We start from the raw sequence: 20,346 nt of genomic DNA on the forward strand, positions 1-20,346 counted from the left end.
GATGAAGGCTACAGGATTGCTGTTAGAAGGCACAATGAAGAGGTGACAAAAAATCGGCACATCCTTTCTAGAACAATAGACTGTGTTAAGTTTTGTGGAGCCTTTGAGCTGGCCTTGCGTGGTCATGACGAAAGTAAGAGCTCTGAAAATCCCGGGATCTTTCGTGGGTTGGTTGATTTTGTTGCTTCTCTTGATGGAGTACTAAAAGAGCACCTTGAGAATGCTACTGTGTTTAAGGGAACTTCGAAAACTGTGCAGAATGAGCTACTGGACTGTATGTTTTCTGTTCTGAAGGAGCATATAATCAAAGAAGCACAGAGCAGTGATTTTTCTTTCAATCCAGGCAGACGAGACTGTGGATGTTGCTACGCAGTGCCAGCTTGTGCTTGTACTACGCTATATCGATGCCAAAAACACTGTGCAGGAAAGGTTTTTTGAGTTTATCCCTCTGCAGTCGGCTACAGCTGATTCCATTGCTACAGCCCTAAAAGAACATCTTGCAACTATTCTTCCTGAGGATCAAAAGGCTAAGCTAATCTGTCAGGCATATGATGGAGCCAGCGTGATGCGAGGTGCCACTGCAGGTGTTCAGAAGAAGATACAAGATGTGTACCCAAATGCCCACTACACTCAAAAAAAGGAATTTAGGTTGTCATTACATTAAAAAAATAGTAACATGTTCTTTTAACAAAATAATTTCATGTTTCAAAGGCAAACGTGATAAAATCATGTCAGATAAGCATGAAATTTAACAACCTAACGTTCATGAAATTCAGTCATGTTGAGATAACATGATTCAATGGAGTCAGAATGATCTTGCGCCGAAGACGGAGCAGCGAGATCACGGGAGATCACGCGAGATCACGCGAGATGACATACCATTTGGTGTGCCCGGGAAATTTCGAATGGCAGTTATCAAGCGAAGAAGGAAGTTGGCTGGCGTGCATCATAAAAGGTAAGATTCAGTCTTTTTTTTTCTCGTCCGTCTAAATGCAAATGATAATATGTGAATCAAATCATCAGCAGACTTTTAATCATTTTCCGTAATATTTGGTCGCGTAACATGTTTGTTAGCTAAAGTGACGATAGTTAGCTGGCAATTATTCGTGCTTCTCTACCATTTGCGCCAATGTTTTGCCTGTTCCATGCTTGTATGTGGCACATTATTTTATGTTGTGTGGATTAAATAGGTTAATTTTAGGCACAAACAATGCTTCGTTTTAACTCTGCAGCTCCTGGAGCGATGTCGCTCGCGCTCCATTCATTTTTTCCTATAGAACTTGTGTGATGAGGCCACCGTGGCTTCACACAAGTTCCATAGGAAATGAATGGAGAGGGAGCGACGGATTTCCATCATTTGGACAAAACGACCCTTTAACACGAGTGGATCATCGCGTACAAGTTTTTCCACGCCTCCACAGCTCTGTGCTGTGAGCGTGCATGCGTGTGTTGTGCTCGCTGTGCAGAGGTCAGCTGTTATTTTTTCTTTACGTCAGCTGAAGCCACCGTTAGCAGCCATCGTTCAGTGTTGGTCTTGTGCGAAATTCTGTTCCCGTGTGAAAATCTGTTCCCCCTGTGTTGGGAGCACGCACTGCAGCCAGAGAGGTGGATCGAACTGTCTTCAGCAAACCTCATTTGGTATTTTCCCCAGTGATTTATGTACAACCTTCCCTACCACCCCTAACGTGCCCTATATTTCCAGTTGTTATTATCATGTTGCATTCCAGAGTCCTATACCAAAAGTTTGAATACATGTATAGATGCACCTCTGCTCAGGATGAATTAAATATTTTAATGGTTGAAAATTTATCTGATCTCTTTCAGAACATCACTTGTCTGTTGTTCATCTGCATGAGTACCAGTGAAGGGGGTCATCGGCCATCAAGTTTTTGATTTCAGTGGTTAATAGTAAGTTTACCAGATCTGAAGTGACTGATTCTAATGTTGGAGTGCTTATAAAGCTAAACCTGCATGTGAAGAAGCCAAAAAAAGCAGAAGTAAATTACTGCCCCAGCTATCCAGCCGGTGAAACAGCAGAGACACTGGAAGAGTTGAGAGTGACGCTCCTCTCAGAAGTAAAAAAGAGAAACAATCATCAGAAGTTGGCAGAAATGATGGACAAGACCTTTGCACTCAGAAGGCAAGAATGTATTTGGAGAGGCCCCCATGATAGCAACAAGGTGGCGAGCTCTCTTCCATGTTTGTGACACAAGTGGATGAATGCATAAAAGAACAAGCCCCACTGCATGCAATGTGTCACAATACATATTGGCAGACTCCGAGAAGTTACTCATACTGATGTGGATTTACTGAAGGCCAGCAACTGTAGCCTAAGGCTACATTCACACTGCAGCCTGAAGTGACCCAAATCTTTTTTCTTTTTTTTTTTGCCCTTATGTGACCTGTATCTGATCTTTCATGTCAGTCTGAACAACATTGGATTTCACAAAAAAATCAGAATTGAGCATTAAGGCCTGCACTGTGAATGTAGCTTTAGTTGGCCTTCTGACAAAGAAAGTTCATGTATAGATAAATACATTTATTATGCATTTACATTTCTTAAACAGAACTGCTATCTCAAACGTTTACCAAAGGTGACGGTACAGTGCCAAACTAAGTTTTGTCTACTGTTTTGGTTTTTTTTGTAGGTGAGTGCAGAGTTCGAGAGAATCACAACAATCCATTTGCAGTCAACATTCTTCTCCAGGCTTGATGTTCAATCTGCAAACCTAATGAAGGCGTATGCCAAGAAAAGAGCAGTTCAAGGGAGAAAAATCAAGACCATCCTGGCACCCATAACCCAGGTATGATACCAGTGTAAAAGTGACATTACTGAAAACTTGTCTATTGTAGAAATGACTTTGAGCACCACATCCGTTGTTAAACTAGAAGGATGTAAACTGTTTTGGAGTGGTCTACTTTTCACATATTTCAGGCATAAATATTTCTTAGATGACATCTTCAACTAGGTGGTAAAATAAAATGTTAAAATAATTCATTTTAATCATGGCGTGATGAAAGGAAAACACAAAGTAGTAAAAACAGTTAAGTAATAGATTCTTAAAGATCTTTTAAACAGACTATCCCTGATCAAACAATCTAAGCTGTATAAAATGTTAGCCACTGATCACTTTTATATTATGACTTCCTTTGAATTTAGTTAAGTTTCCAAGTGTGTGAACCTACACTGCTGGATTGTTGAAATTGTGTTTTCACTGCTTTCTTCTTTTTCTGATCTGCATATTAAGAATGAAACTATTGAAGTCAGAAGAGAATACATCCTCAAAGGTCTCTGCATGTACCTGAATGAAGACCCAGAGAAGCTGGGGAAGGAATACCTGGTATGTTAATTTACCTATGCGTTTATGATAGGGATGATCAGAGTTGGAGTTAATTGGGCTTCCTGTGTATTCCTATTAGATTTAAAATTATGTTAAGAGAAGGTCATTAAAACTCTTCTTTTTCTTCTTTCTCTTGGTTAAATTTCCAGTTTCCAATTTATTTATAATGCACATTTAAAAATAACAAAAATTTGACCAGACATTTAAAAACATGCACCATACTTTGGCACAATCACAAACCACCCTTACCTACTAGACATTTACAACCCATTGTTACTCTAAATTGAATCACTTGCTGTCGTTGAGGGTCACTTGAAGAAGGGGGAAGGTATAAGCACTGACTTGTGGGACGTCTTTACTAGGGCTGGGTGATATATCGAGTTTTTAAGAAATCTCGATATATATTTTTATATGCGATATAAGATGAGACAATATCATTTATATCGATATAGTCATGTTACAGTCATACTTGTTTGTCTCTGAAAAACTTCACACTGCCTCGCCTTTCTCCCTCACCGCTTCACCCATAAATAATGCAGGAAGCGACAGCATGGCAGTGTTGCCAACTTAGCGAATTTGTCACTAGATTCAGTGGCTTTTCAGACCCCGCTGGTGACTTTTTTTTTTTTAACCAAAAAGCACCTCGCGACCAATGTAGCGACTTTTCTCAGTGATGTCGCCGATTTTTGGAGAGTTTTGGAAACCTGAAATCCTCCGCTGTCGCTGTGTTTTGTGTACATACAGCCTTCATACTGTGTCCGTTTATATGCTTTGGCATTGCCTGGACCCCCAAGAGTCCCTTGCCATACCACAACTAGATAGCATAATTTGGTTTGTACTGTAAGTCATGTGACCTTAAAAGCGGAGGTGGGTCTTTTTTGTGTGCATGCATTGTCATGGCATTTACTCCATCATGGGAACAAGACAGGTTCTGCACATGGAAAATGTTTGGTTTGTATACAGAGTTGCTATGGAGGGCTTTGTACTCGCCCATAAGTATGACTGGTTTGGAATGACAGGCAATGTGGCAGACCCTCCAAGCAAACTTGCAAATTGAGGGTGACTGGCCATGAAATACTGGGCCTGTTTGGGATTCACCCTCTGTCCTTGTCTTTCTGACAATAACAAACACACATACCCTACTTTAGCTCCTAGTTTTTCCTGTAATGAGACAATATACCTTTTCCAAATTGGAAAATCTAACGCTGGACTCACGATTACCACAGACAGGCCTATGGTGGAGCTTAGTTGTTGGAAGTATTTCACCATGACTCAGTCAAATTTTTATGTTAATTGGTTATTTGATTACATGTGTTTTGTTATGAATATGGATTAGGGTAGTGAAAGCTGTTTTACATACTGTAAAGATTGTGTACTGTAAATATGAATGCAGTGCAAATCAATTTAAGAAATCTTTATTCTTTTTTGCAGGATGTCAATGAAGGTGCTCAAACGGCCATAGCAGAGACTGCGTTTGAAATCTTTGTCCTTCAAGCAGAAGGTGCAGAGCCTGGTGATGACCCCATGGATGTTGGGAGTGGAAGTGATGAGTAACTTGGACAGTGTATCTTTTGCTGTAGAGATGTTGCTGGGTCTTGTCTATGTGCTAAGAGAGGCAAGAGAGTTTATTCCTTGTTTAGTAGTCAGCAAGCATCTGCACTGCCCATGTAAAAGTAAATGCATTACATTTTTGGAAATACAATTCTATTGTATTTTTTCTAATTTGTTGTGTATTCTTTCCACCCTTTCAACCAGTACTGTTAAAACACTTAATTTATTAACACTAAAAAACTATTCTTTAAGGTAACGTAATTCAATCATGGAAAGTATTTCCACAAGATTAAATTGCTTTCTTTCAGCATAAAGCAAATTTGTTAGGCTAACTTAATTTCCATGAATTGGATCAACTTAATTAAGTAGTGTAGTTATACCACTGTAAAATAAGTTGAATTCAACTAAATTTGAATTCATCTGAAACAAGTAAATTCATTTAGTTGGTCCAAAACATTACAAATTAGTTGGGCTGGCTCTATTAAATTAAATTGGGCCCAACTATAGTAAATAGGTTGAATCAACCTTAATAAATTAAGTTGAACCAACACAGGTGCTTTAAATTGGAGCAACAGAATTACATAATGCTGAAATAAAGTAAAGTAATCATGTGGAAATCTTTTCCATGATTTTTTTATGTTAATCCAAAGTTATTTTTTTGAGTGTACATCCACTGCTATGCTCATCAGCTCAATCTAATAATGCAACAGGCTACTTCTCACATAACCAAAGTTAGAATTTTTTTTTCTAACTTTGGTCTAATTTTTTTTTTCTTAGTGGATTTTCCAGCTTTTTTTCCAGATCATCCAAGCGCACAAGCGTTCTTGATAAAGTTGTGGCCCACAGACTACCAGCATCCAGCAATGTCACATGGAACTTTCACAGCCGTGCCATCAATACTGTGTTTGAGCACAGAGAGGACCTCATCCGCTGTTTCCAAAGCATACAAGACTCTGGTGAGTTTGACCCCATTACCGTCAGAGAGGCTGGAGCATTTGCCATGCTACTGGAGGATCAGGATTTTAAGTTCTTTCTGCAACTTTTCCACCATATCATGCCTCATGTGGACCTTCTCTATGCCAAACTCCAGAAGAAGGTCATAGATTCAGTCTGTATCCAGGAGAGCATCCAACAGTTCCAGCAGGACATTCAAAAGATCAGGTAATTGTTTAAATAGCTGATTTTTCTTTTTCTTCTTCTTCTTCTTCATTATTATAATATTGTAAGTATTTCTCTTTGGCAGAAATTCTCTCCACTCCATGGTTGGACAAAGCAGTGTAGGTAGTAGTCAGCCAGTGAAGAAGTGTCGGAAAATCACTGTTACACTGGTTTATAGTAGTGTTATTTAATATATTAGGAAGATGTGCGTTGTAGTTAGAAATACCTTTAGTTGTGTCTATGCTGTGTAGGTATGTTGATGTAATGTTTGTCAGCAAGATATTTTATTATTTAAGTTGTACTGAAGTTTATGGGTAATGGGGAATAAAACATTTGGTTACTGAATTTTGTATAATCTTGTCCCACAAAAATGCTGTAACACATTTCATAACACAGCCTTAAAAAATGGCAGCAAATGTTATTAAAATCAGTAAGTTTATAAATAAAATGTGTTCCTTCTTTCTATGACTTAACAGAAAGGACAAAATAACATTTCATATTTAGAATGAAAAATGTGATTATAAAATCATAATCTTCATGTTTGTCCTTCTCTCAAGGTCTGTGATATCATACTGGGACACACCAGGGAGCGCTTTTCTTTCACAAACCACCTTGTTAGTGCCACACTCCTGCAGGGGGACAGATTTGAACAATACAACACAGCATTTCCTGAAGATGCACTGAGCAACACCTTAAAAGCCTATCCAGTGCTCAATCGAGGTAAGCTGAAGACAGAGCTTACTCTCATCTACAGCAAGGAAGAGTTCAAAGCCTGTTGTGGTGCTGTGGGCCTACTCCAGCTGTTTATGGAAAACAATCTGGAAGAAGTCTTTTCAGAAACTGTCACGCTCTTGAAGATCCTCATCACCACACCCATGACCACAGCAGAAGCTGAAAGGTGCTTTTCAACTCTGAAAAGAATCAAGACTTTTCTGAGAAACTCAATGACTCAGGACAGGCTGAATGCATTGGCCATGTTGTCAATGGAGAAAAGACTAGTCACAGAGATGAGTGACTTTAACAAGAATGTAATTGAGAAATTTGCAGGGCAGAAGGAAAGGAGGGCAAAATTCATGTTCATATAGTGCTATTTTTTAAGATTTGTTTTGTTTGTTTTTCATTTGTTTGTTTGTGTGCGCCCCCCTCAGTTTTTTTAGCACCAGCCGCCACTGATAAGTTGTCACCCTTTGATATTTGATCCTCACCCCATCAACTTTTGGGCACTCTTCACCCACTTTAGGACACATGATTAAGGCTGGACCTCACAGGTCTAGCGCTCAGGTCACAACAGTTCAAACAGAGGTCACCAATGATGACCTTTTGTACTCAAACATCAATTAAGATAAGATCACCAGTCCCCCACTTAGCCAGATTTTTATTCCTTCCCCCCTTTTCAGCTGTAAGGGGCCCACAGAACTCCCTTTTTTGGAAGTGCACCTGCCGTAAAACTGATATATGACAATAGGGTACAAATGTCAAGTAAAACAGTGCTTAAGTGGGAACTCTTCAAAGGCTCCAGACACACACATAGGTCCTATCCTCACCTCAGTGCCCCAAAAGCATAAAACACTCAACAGACTGGTGTGTGTGTGTGTCCTATCGGCACATGCCATAAAAATGGCGCCTGGTACTTCAAATAACAACTAACAACGCCAGGCACTTATGTGAAAATAATATAAACTGTACGAATGGTATGTGCACATGTAATAAAACTAATAACACTAAAACAATATAAGTAATGAGTAATACAAGTAAGTATAGCCCCATATAATAATAAATGTAAATAGTGATTAATAGTTAAGACCCATTCTGAAACCACACTTTACCACATGTGAATAAATCACTGCTAACAAATAAGGAAAATCCATTTTTTTTTTTTTTAAATCCATTTTTACACAAATGAAAAATAATTACTGCTAATGATGGGGGAAAGGGGTGTAAACAGCATATGACGCTGATAAGGACACCTATAGAGAGAGAAAGTACAAACAGCGTAAGGGGTCAAAGGTACAACCAGTATAAGGGGAGAGAGTTCAAAGAGAGGAGAAATAGTACAGAGAACATAAGGGGAGAAAGTTAAAAGAGGCGAAAGAAAGTATAGAGAGTATAGGGGCTGTTAAGGGCAGAAAGATACAGGCAGTGAATGGAATATATGTATAGTGGCAAGAACCCACTACTACCAGAGGGGGAAAGTATATATGCTGGTAACAATAAATTTCCAACACAACCCTGTGATTTGTTGGTAACTGTGGTTTTAATTGGGTTTTAATTTGCAGTCAAAAAGGAATATGGAGACCCCTAAAATGTATCCTACAAGATATTTAGATGGTCTCTTTTAAGACTCTAAGGTGCAGGTCAGCCTTGTTTTGAATTTCAGTTATTTATCATGATGGCTACAAACATATCAGTTTCTCAGACAAGCTGCTGATTAGTTACAAAAATGAATTATTGCCATCCAGGAAGTTTGAATAAATGAGTCTCGAGTAATTTTATGATCTGTGATCTATGATCCCACAGAGCCTCACTCAGCTGTATTCACTCCCTCCACCTTCTTGATAATATGTCTGTCCGGCTTAATTTCTAGGCGAGCTTAAATGAACACTGATAAATAGAAACTGTTGTAACTCCAGCCGATGGAAGGTACCTTCTGTGCGTGTGTGTGTGTGTGTGTGTGGTGTGTGTGTGGGGGGGGGGGGGGGGGGGGGGGGGGGGGGGCTGAGAATAGGTGCAGTCTCTCTGCACCCATGCAGCAAGCAGAAAGAGCCCCCCCAAAAAATACAAATAAAAATAAATAAAAAATAAACACCAATGAGGCTACAATGAAAACCTGAAAAATCATCACCAATGAAGATGTTTAGTGATGTCAGTGGGTCACAGGTTTGATGCATTATTGCAAATAAAATAAACTTTTTTAAGTTTATCTGTTCCAACACTTTTGTTCACAAGAAAAATGGGTGGTTTCAGACAAAAGGTACTGCCTTTTATGTATGTAAACAATACCAAAAATATGATTCCTCCCTCTACTCTGACAAGTTATTGTTTCATTTCCCTCTGGTCTAAAGGCCAAAATCAGTGAAGAAACTGCAAGGGTGGAATCCTGAGAAACATAAGGAAAAAGATGCGTTGAAGTTAACACATTACCACAACTGATTTCAGCTAACTGCAACCCTAACCATTTTAAGATATTAACACAAACTAAAAGCTAGTCATTCCTGCTTGAGACCTTTAGTATCAGCATCATTCTCCTCCTTGACTGACCTTGCAACCATGCAGTGTTATGGTGTGAATTGTTCAGGTGGGCTCCATTCAAGGTAAAGCTCTTTACAGCTGACTGACACCTACATGTCTTACTACCCAGGCCCACAGTATTTCACTGTGAAGTGCCTCTTGTCCTTTCAGCCACCAATTAAAGAAAAAAAAAATTAATAATTCCACAAGGCAAAAAGTGTCATTAGTATATTTGTGACACTTGTAATAGTGTGCAACTTCATTATGAGAAGGAAGATATAAAAATTTAAAAGCAATGGATTTCCTGTTTGAAAAAGTAACTTCTACAGGTTGTTTGCTATTAAAGTTGGAGTTGACAAAAGTCTCTATTAAAGAGGAAGTGACTAAAAACTGTTGGTAAGATATCTATTTTTATATAAACCACTCCAAAGGAAATGAATGTCTCAAGGGAAACTAATAATAAATGGTACAGAGGGAATTGCTTTGTCAACAAAACCTATACACTTCCTTGGTTTAAATTAAGTATTTGTATTAGAAGTAGACTCTAACAGATCACTGTGACAGCTATGGCTATGGCTATGGCTACTTTGACTACTGGGGGAAAGGAACACAAGTCTCAGTAACTTCTGGTAAGTAATAGTGTCATATTTTTTGAGTTACATCTATCCTATATTTAACTGCTTATTAATAATATTAAATTAAATCTTGGATAGATTTTGCACCTAATGTGATCTGCAAGGAAAAGTAAAACAGCTGTGTAAATGATGGGTAACAGTGTATCAGTCAGGTCCAATCATGTATTAAATGACACAAGAGGCCAGCAAAATATTTTTTGCACTAACATGCAACTGAAATTTGTCACTGTGACACTTTGATTACTGGGGGAAAGGAACCACGGTCACTGTCACAACAGGTAAAAACTTAAAAAAACCCTTTGTCTTCATATAGTTTTATTTATTTATTTATTTATTTGGACCTCAGTGGCTCCAGCCGAGTTTTTAGGGTGCTTGTTTTTGTATGTTGGATGTGTTGATTTCTCACACTGTGACGATGCTTTGACTACTGGGGAAAAGGAACAATGGTCACTGTCACATCAGGTAAGAGGAGCTTTCCGATGTAATAATGTTCATGTTAAAAATGTCAGATTTTATTTAGATATGTTCGACTCTGAGGTGGCCGTTTTTGTATGTCGGATATGTTGAAATTTTAAACTGTGACAACGCTTTTGACTACTGGGGGAAAGGCACAATGGTCACTGTCACATCAGGTAAGACGATCGAATTTCTTCTTCTTAATGTTAAGATTTAAATTCAAAAACTGTTTTTTTTTTACGATTATTATTGTTTTGAGATAATGCCACATATTAATTTCTATATTTCTACAAGTTGACAATCTGTACTCAGTTTAAACTGGTTAAAAATGAGGTTTTATTGAATTCAATAAATTCAATTCAATTCAAGTTTATTTATGTAGCATGAAATCACTACAGACAGTCACCTCGAGACTCTCAAAATTGCTTGAGTCTGAATCTCTATTTTATCATAAACAGATGTAGCCATAAATAGAAACAGATTTTTATATTGAGTGGTGAATAATTCTTTATCCTGTTACTGCGACTTTGACTACTGTGGAAACGGAACAGTGGTCACTGTCGCTTCAAGTATGAATTTTTATATTTATTTTAAAAGCTAAATTCTTATTTTCCCATTTAATTATATGTAATATGACAAAGAATTTGCTAAAACCTAACCCTTGTGGTTCTTTCTCTTTGATTATATTGGAACATAATTATATAACTAAATATTAAGCTTAGAATGATTCAAAACTAACAGCGTATCACAGAAGTTAGTTTTTGTGAGAGGTGCAAAAAGACTCTGTTAACTGTGATAACTGGGCTTTCGACTACTGGGGAAAAGGTACAACGGTTACAGTCACATCAGGTAAGATGATCTAATTCTTTCTGTTTAATGTTAAAATTTGGATTTTAAAACTGTGATATTTTAAAGAAATATTGTGGTTGTGAGAAAATTCAGTGCGTTCATTTCTAGAATACTGCAAAATAAATGTGTTATAATTTGCAGTCTTAGTTTAAATGTTGGTGGTGAAATCAGGTTTTGTTTAATCTTCTGATTTTCTATTTGCAAACAATAAGGAGAATATATGAGATAGTAGATTATTATAAGGTGGAAAGGTTTTTGTATGAAGTGGTGAATAACTTGTTAGACTGTGACTACGGTTTTGACTACTGGGGGAAAGGCACGATGGTCACCGTCACCTCAGGTATGAATTGTTATATTTTTAACTAAAGAGAGAAAATTCTCATCCCTCCACTACAATATAATGTCATTATTTTCACATGGGTACAACCATAGGGAGAAGTTTATTAATGTAAGTAATTATATCAACAGATTTGTTCTAGTCCAGCAAAGACTGAACATAATACAGTAATGTTGAACATGATTCTATCAAGAAATATTTGTTTCATGCTGAATTTAATTATGTCTGAAATGAATGTTTTAGTTATTAGTTTTTGTGAGATGTGAGATAAGACACTCATTTGTGTTTATTTACATTTACTGTAAGAATATTCCCAAACATGATATTGTCAAAATAGGTATTAAGGGTTTGTGTATTTTCAGTGAATTGATAGACTTTTAGAATCTAGTGGGACTGATAAATGTTAAAATAGACTTTCTGCATATCATTAGTAAATTAGCCTTTTTTAAATTAAGAATTAAGTTGATTTAATAATGTTCTACGGTGCTTCTGACTATTGGGCAAAGGGGACAATGATCACCATTTGATCAGGTAATAATGCCATTTAATCTCAACCGTCAACACTGTGAAATGATGTTTACATCACACCATCCTTTACTCATTTTTTTAAGTTACTAATGGTTTTTGTCCATGTTACGCATTTGAAATAATTTTCCAGTGAATATGTAGAATACATAAGAAAAGTGGAACTTATACTTTTGAGGGTGGATGATGAGCACACAGCCTCTAAATAAATGTTGCAGAGAATCATTCAACACTTGAAATGTCTACACTGAACATTTAACATGTAATATTGTTCATGCTGGCCTCTGTTACACAACAGAATCAGCTCAAGTGATTTCTCTTTAAACACTTCTATGTGTCTTATTATTATATTTTTATTTTGGTTTATTAATTACTGTTGTTTGCCCTTTATTAGACTCTTCAAGTCGACCCACTGTGTTTCCTCTGATACCGTGTGGCTCTGAGAGCAGAGAGACGGTCACTGTTGGCTGCCTTGCCACCGGCTTTAACCCTTCTTCGGTGACTTTCTCATGGACCAAAGGTGGCACTGCCTTGACCGATTTCATTCAGTACCCCGCAGTGCAGAAGGGCAACGTTTATACTGGAGTCAGTCAAGTCCAAGTGAGGAGACAGGACTGGGGCGCAGGACAGAATGTCCAATGTGCTGTGACTCACGCAGCTGGGAATGCACAGGCTTCTATCAATAACCCACCACCACCAACACCACCATGTAAGACTCATGCTACATCATATTTAATTATTTTCTTGATTTATTTGGCTTCTAATAGGTTTCCATGAAACACTGATAAAATTTTTAAAATTAAACAATTTTAAGGAATTGAAAAGCAGAAGCAGTTTGACAAGAAACAATTGTCATTAAAATGGTTTGTTATGCATTATAAAAATACAAAACCCTAACTCAGTGCAAGTTGGGCTTTTGGTTTAGTTCAATTTTTTTTTTTTTTTTTTTTGGGGGGGGGGGGGGGGGGGGGTGCAGCAAATGAGTAAATTGCTGTGAACCATACTGGTCATAAAACCAGATAAGACTTATGTTAAGTCATATATAATGTCTTTTAAGTAGTTTATTTGAATTCTAAGAGGTTTACAAGAAAGAAAGCACTAATAACTTATTTCACAATTCCAACATAGTTTGAAAGGATTTTTTTTTTAACTACAAAAAATGCAGAAACAGTTTGACAAAAAAACTAACAGCCATTAATTTGAGGGTTTAATTCATGATCAAATACGTAAAGACTTTTGCTTGTTTTCTTTTTCTCTGAACAGCTACACCCAAACCCACCACAATTCCAGTTACAACTCCTGTTTCAACAGGACGTATGTAACCGCACACACAGACACAAACACACTCACACACACACGGTGGTACAGATGATTACTATGCTGGCAGCAGCCGTGGGAAAACGCAAATTTTTTGACTTTGACTTCAGCTATACATGACACTCGGTAGTTATAAGCAATGAAAATGCTGCCTCTTCTAACCTCTTCTACTAGAACTCCTCTTTGGGCTGTTTAAAAAATGAAATAGACACAGCTGCAGGTGCACAAAGACCTGAAGTAGACAGGGTCACATAATTGTGTGAATAATCAGGATATTTCAGCAAGACAAAGCAGAAAGAGTTGTTTTTCCAAAAGACCGTATCAACTCAGTTCACAGGTGAACAGTTTCACTGTGAGTGAAAGCAATCAGTAGCTCAGAGACTGAGACAGATAGGACTGCATGCACAGAAGGACAATAAGCTTTGGAGATGTGTTTACATGGGTTCAGCATAACATGAGCTCCAGTTTGACAAAAACTAATAGCCATTAAGTTGACATGTTACAGATTATCAAGTATAGTAGCATTATTCATAGCAAATTGCTGTTTTTGTTTGTTTTTTAATCTCAGCAACTCCACCAAAAACCCCCAAAACTACAGTCCGGGATGCAGGTGAGAAACACAGTATGTAACCAAATGTGTAATTCAACACACACACACACACACACACACACACACACACACACACACACACACACACACACACACACACACACACACACAAAACTGTGTACCTATGTATATGTGTGTATGCATATATAAAAGTCAGTGTCTGCACTTTAAACTTGTACACAAATCTCCCTGTTTAACTAAGTATCTCTTCTTAATGGGACAGAGACAACGATGAGACTTCACTTGCTCTCAGAACAGCAGATTCTCAGCCTTACAGACGAAGTCACTCTGGTGTGTCTGGTGACCAGTAGTGTGAAAAAGGAGTTCAAATTTGAATGGTCAGAAATACATGGAAAGAAGCATAGCTCATCCACTGAAGGCGTCGACTTCCCAGCAAAGCAGACCAAAAATGACAAAAAATGGCGATCTATGAGTCTTTACACCATGACTAAGAAAGACTGGGAAAGTAATCCGAAGAGACTGTTCATTTGCAGCGTCCCGTCTGAAGGTCTTACAAAACAAACGTCTCGGGTCGAGGAAAATTCCATTGAATGTAATTGTTCCTATTAGTAGCTGATATTTTGTGCTGATGTCATTCTGTCTCTGTGTGAGTTTTCTCTATGAAAACCTATGTACCTGTGATGTCATTAGTCACTGTGAGACAAAATGTATGTTTTCTTTGTCATAGTGCTGTTTTTCAGTCTGTCTGAGTGACAGTGTGTGATTGCTTGATAAATGTGCTGTCTGTTTTCAATAAATGTTGCATGGAGACTCTTTGGTATGTGTGTAGATGAACAAATTGAAAAGTTTTTTTAACTGTTTATTGACACTATTAAGAAAAAAGAAAAGTGGATTAAGCTAATAAAAGGGAGAAAAACACAGATGCACACAGATCTCCTCTAACCACTAATACTGTACCTTCCACTTAGATAATGTTTGTGATCTGAGAGGCACAGATGACATCAATGAAGAGGATTTTAGCAGCCTGTGGTCCACAGCCTCCTCCTTCATATTCCTCTTCATGTTCTCTCTCTTCTATAGCATAATAATCAGCCTGGTTAAGGTAAACATGCAGACTGCATTTTCTCTATTTCAGTTTTTTGATGACTAAATGGAGTTGTAACGTAGGATAAACTCAGTCACAAGAATATGTGAGACATGGAAACTCTGAGTGCTCAGAAATCAATTTTTCCAGAATTAAGAATTTTAATGTTCTGTTTGCAATTAAAAAGGTCAACTTTTCTGATGCAAATGTATTTCATTTTGCTTCTTAAAAAAGACAAAAAAATAACACTTGTGTTTGAGAAATTATTAGGCTGTAATGTATTCTCCTCTGCTACATTAAGATGTACAGTGAAGTGAAATTAAGAAAGAAAGTGCATTAGCTATATTTAACTGTCTGATGTTTTCTTTTTGCAGATGAAGAAACCATAAAGAACGGGATGAATCAGGGCATCATTTCCAATCTGTTTTTAAAATCTATTTTTCAATCTATTTTTATGTATATACATCATTTATTTGTTATAATACCTGCCTGTCACGTATAAGTACCAAATCAACAAATTTGTAAACTGTGGAAAATAAATAAAAAAAATAAAACTGCATTTCTTCATATTAATATGATTACGCTTCCCTGTCGTTCCTTTAGTGTTAGGAAATAACCAATTTTTCTGAATTCATTAATAATTCCATGATTCAGTAAATGAAATTTGCAAGCTTAAAATTTAAAGGCAGTATGAATGTGAGTGTTGTGCATAATAAACATAGAAAGCCTTGCAGGATGTTGCTCTATCATTTCTCAAGGGTTCTAAGAATAACATCTGAAGTCAATGTACCGTAAACTTCTGTTATCGGTTAGAGTCGGGAGGTTTCGAGGTTCCGGGTGCACCCCTGGGACCACACCTGCACAAGTAAAACTGTGCGGAAACCATTACAAGCTTGAATTAATTTCCAAGAAACAAGATCTGCATCTGTCAGTATATTACATATTTACATATCGAGGCATGAAATAGCTCACGTGCATTCCTTAGACATAAATGCTCACAGATAAAGCTCAGAATGAAGGTGGGCCCACCTTCAAGAGTGGTGTAAGTGAAATTTAAATAAATAAAGTGCATCTTCATCTGTGGGTCCACCGCTACGATGGTTGGTTAGCCATCACCAGTCTGACCGTCTGTGTCTGGAAGTCCCACAGGATCTTAGCTCTGTTATTCTCAGTCACCTTTGTAGCATAACCCATTTGACCTTGGGACTACAAGGCCATATTTGGCACAGATGTTCCTGTATACTTTGCCAGCTACTTGGTTATGGCGTTCCATGTATGCCCTGCCTGCTTACAGCATCTTGCAGGCTGTTGTTATGTGCTGGATTGTCTCAGGGGCATCTCTGCACAGCCTCTATCAATCTAACTACACAGTTCCTTGCATCATTATATGGAGTGTGCATTATTCATTAAAGTGGGTGTGAAAATATGTGATCTGTGCAACAAACGCAAAGTTTTCTCAAAGTATTTTGCTCATTTGATTCATAGAAATAACTTCTGTTGCCGGTTAAGGTCTGCTGGGTTTCAGTTTCAGGATGTTTCTAAATGTGTCATCTTTAGAAAGCCTCTTCTCTGCTTTCTCTGCATCTTTGGGACCACACCTGCATGAATGCATTTCTTCAAACCACAAACAACTTGTGTCCGTTTGCAAACGTATCCAGCTATAAGTGATACACATGCCTTCAGAAGGGTCAAAAGTTTGCAGACAAAAGCAAGTATATATGCTCAAAATGTGACCACACCCTCACAAACTGCACACAGGAAACAGAAAAAAATGTGAATGTATAAAATTAACATTTAAGGACAGTCACTACTTTAATTTTAATTATTTTATGACAGTTTGTTTTTCATATTTTATGTCATATTTCATATTTCCATTCAGATTTGCAGTTTTAACTATTGCATTGTTTGGAAAGTTCAAAGCATTTTCATTTGTGCCTGTAAAAGTCATATGTAATATACCTAAACAAGTACGGCTTTATACTCGACCCTGAAGTCAGAAACGTGATAAAATACTGCCATCTAGTGGGGTAGGCTGTTTGGCACTTGAGTTTCATGTAGTTCATAGAAGCAGTGTTTGGAAACAAACCAAAAAAAAACTTACTGAATGCAAAAATTAAACATTTCTTGTTTGACTTTTTTTTAATCTCAATTAGGCATATAGAGCCTGCTGTTGCTGCAAGTCTGAGAAACTGAAAGAGCAAAAACTGAACTAAATCTGTGGGCTGCCTTCTTTCTGTATTCTGTACAGACAGACGGCCTTTAAAAAATGAAAGCCTTGCTTGGGCCGCCATCCACAGGTCTTTATGTGCACAAAACCATGGAGTGTGAAACTCTGCGAGCCTGCTCACTGAAAGATGTGGACACAAGTGCACAAAATGTGATTTTCATCATGCAGAGGTTAATGTATTATCAATGCTTTTCTGTTACACAAGCTTAAGTTGTTTTTTTTGAAGAACGTAATTTCAAGGTCACCAGGAAATGCTGGTGCTGAGACGCAAACATAAACACAGCATACAAAATATTTAAGTCTATTATTCAGGTAGAACTGTAAAGTAAGAAATATTAAATATGTCTTAAATATTTGTAAAATAACGTGTGTTTTTGTTGCATCTTAATAAGAAAATGCCATTGTTCTCAGTGACAAGTCAGAAACTGTTGCGGTGTGGCAAGAGTGGGGAGGTTTTGGTAAGAGCTTCCATCACTGTGTTATTATGGTGGTTACAACACGGTGGTAAACCCCACAACAAAAACCCTGGCCTGAAACCCGTCTCTAACTTTACTGGTCCTGTTAAGTGAATGAACACAATGAATGGTTGATGATAATATGATTTTTTTTATTACGTATTATTATTGTTAAATTAAATACATTATGAATGTGCTGTTTCCCCATTTACTCTATGAAGTCATATAAAGTCGAATTAATCATTTATATATTTATAAATAGTGTTATAAGTGTTCCCAGTGATATGCCATAATTATTTACAAATTAAGATATTTTTCACCGCTAATTAGGTAAAATTAATTTTAAAAATGCATACTTTTTTAAAGAAATAAACATAGTAATAACTGAAATGATTTTGGTTATTTTTAATACACAGTAAATACAAAATACAAAATGAAATACAAATCTTTGTGTTTTCTATAACTCCAAAGATGCACACAATAGTAATAATTAAGCAATAGTCATTCCTATAATAAAGCTGTTAAAAGCTTATCAAAATTCAAATTAATGACTCCTGCCTTTAAACAATGTGAATTTATATCCATACTATTGATATACAATGGTCACTACAATGCTCTAATAGTTTGTGCTTTATTTTAAATTTTTTAAATAATAGAGCATCTGTTTTCTTGTTTATGTAAAGTAATGGGTGGCAGCTACACAGTGTCTTAGGTTTTTGAACTGTTATATTCCACAGTGTATGGGGTGGCCACAGTGATCCACTCAGCTACAAAAACCTCCTTAAGAAAGGCACAGGCTTCCTACTGTAAAGCAAATGTGTATAAATGCAACAAATAATATAAGTGGAGCCTTCATTATTATACAGTCTGCTCTTCAGCAAATCCTAAAATTAATTTAAAAAAATGTATGATTTTATTATTAATCAGTGTTGTGCAATCAAAATGAAATGATCATTTTGGATTGTAAAAAACGAGAATTTACAAAAATGAAGAGAAGAAAACTGATAAAATAATTATTATGTCACATAGTAATTATCGATATTAGATGTGTATGACTGACTGTAGCATCATTTCTATGTGCATGACAAGGGTTACAGCTCCAAAATCATTCCACAAAACACTCACTGGACCATTTACAGTAAAGATGATGTAAATGAAGTTCCTTAAAGACTTGGGATAAGAGAACTGAAAAGATGTGTATAAATATCCTTTCCTAGATGACTAGTTTTAGCTGTTTTCCTCATTTAAAATACATTTGTGTCATTTCTCCAGGCTTGCAGTTTTTTCTGATTAAAATATGACAATAGGAATACTGAATGTTTTTAAGAATTCTGCATACATGAAAATACTAATTAGATAAAGAATAAAAACATAGTCATATATATACATAGGAATATATATCATTTTTTTCAGGTTTTTTAATCTATTCTGAAAGTTAAACTAAACAGGTAAAACTATATGTGTTACAGGCAGTTTGCAGGGAGGCATTTTTGTGTAGGATTTCATCACAGTGCAGTATAGCAGCCACAGTAACTCATCCTGTGACAAAAACCTGCTGTCATAAAGAAAAACACGAGATCATTATGTTGTCTCTAAAGAAAGAATGAGCATCTTCTAAATGGCAACAAAAAATGCCTGGTTGAAGTATCCAAAAGTGTTTTACTCTTAGTTAATAACTGGGATTCAAAACATATACGTAATAAATAGGATTCAAAATGTAAAATTAATAATAATAATAATAATAATAATAATAATAATAATAAGAGGAAGATAAATAAAATAGAAGAGAATAGACCACAGATTCATTCATGAACTAGAATCTTACCAAAAATCTTGCAAAAAACTGACAATGCACGATGCAGTGCATGTATCAGGCAGAGGTTTTTGTATGACTGTGTGCAACAGTGTATACAGTGGGAGCCACAATGACATCTGGCAATACAAAAACCTGTCCTGAACTAAAAGTATGCAGAAAGTCACTGAGCATCATAAAATAAGAGACTGGCGTATTCTGACACATTTCTGAAGAAAGGTTATATTTAACATAACACTGCATGAAAAAATTCTGTCTATTGAAATCTGTGTTCAAATGTGAAAAACAACAAACAACCAAACAACTCATCATGCTTTTGTCCTAAATGATTTGTGTCAGCAACGTTGATAAAAAATTGGTAATCTTTCTGAGATTCTGTCTGAGATTGATTGCAATGCACTACAATGTGCGAGCTGCATTGTTTTGGTTGGTCCACCATGTGTCCCACATAGTGGGGAGGATGTGCATGGATTTTATTTTGTTTGCTACAACTACTTGCAATCAGAAAAGAAAAAGAAAAAAATGCAATCACTCACCAACCACCATTTTTTTCATGGTCGCAAGGATGTTGCCGACTTATTTTTCCTCTAGTGTTGGGCCTCCTACTCAGCCAGTCATAGCAGCAACTCGGTGCATTTAGGCATGGTCAAGCCAAACTGCTGAAGTTCAAAGCATCAGAAAGGTAATTTAAGTTATTTTGAATCTGGCATGGTTGTTGGTGCCAGACAAGCTCATCTGAGTATTTCAGAAACTGCTGATCATTACAGAGATTGGTCAGAAAAAGAGAAAATATCCACAG

The 20,346-nt window shown here is 36.8% G+C and overlaps 2 protein-coding genes and 1 long non-coding RNA gene across 5 annotated transcripts in view; all 3 read left to right on the top strand.

The window, feature by feature from the left end:
- The window catches only part of LOC115783992 (Ig heavy chain Mem5-like), a 194,250-nt gene extending 178,647 nt beyond the window's left edge, over positions 1–15,603 (top strand). The window contains exons 4-10 of the mRNA XM_030735028.1: positions 10,491–10,545; positions 12,475–12,789; positions 13,344–13,394; positions 13,966–14,007; positions 14,231–14,560; positions 14,937–15,070; positions 15,427–15,603. Coding sequence (XP_030590888.1) covers positions 10,491–10,545; positions 12,475–12,789; positions 13,344–13,394; positions 13,966–14,007; positions 14,231–14,560; positions 14,937–15,070; positions 15,427–15,441 — 942 coding nt within the window. The 3' untranslated portion in view covers positions 15,442–15,603. The remainder of the gene's footprint in view (positions 1–10,490; positions 10,546–12,474; positions 12,790–13,343; positions 13,395–13,965; positions 14,008–14,230; positions 14,561–14,936; positions 15,071–15,426) is intronic.
- Positions 1–20,346, top strand: part of LOC115783986 (serine/threonine-protein kinase pim-1-like) — a 1,015,907-nt gene that overhangs the window by 276,680 nt on the left and 718,881 nt on the right. The window lies entirely within an intron of this gene.
- On the top strand, positions 675–2,751 carry LOC115784024 (uncharacterized). Its single transcript, XR_004020269.1, has 3 exons — positions 675–955; positions 1,825–1,908; positions 2,649–2,751. It is a non-coding gene; the product is annotated as an uncharacterized LOC115784024 (long non-coding RNA).

Source organism: Archocentrus centrarchus, chromosome 8, assembly GCF_007364275.1.
Source record: "Archocentrus centrarchus isolate MPI-CPG fArcCen1 chromosome 8, fArcCen1, whole genome shotgun sequence".
Taxonomy (NCBI): domain Eukaryota; kingdom Metazoa; phylum Chordata; class Actinopteri; order Cichliformes; family Cichlidae; genus Archocentrus; species Archocentrus centrarchus.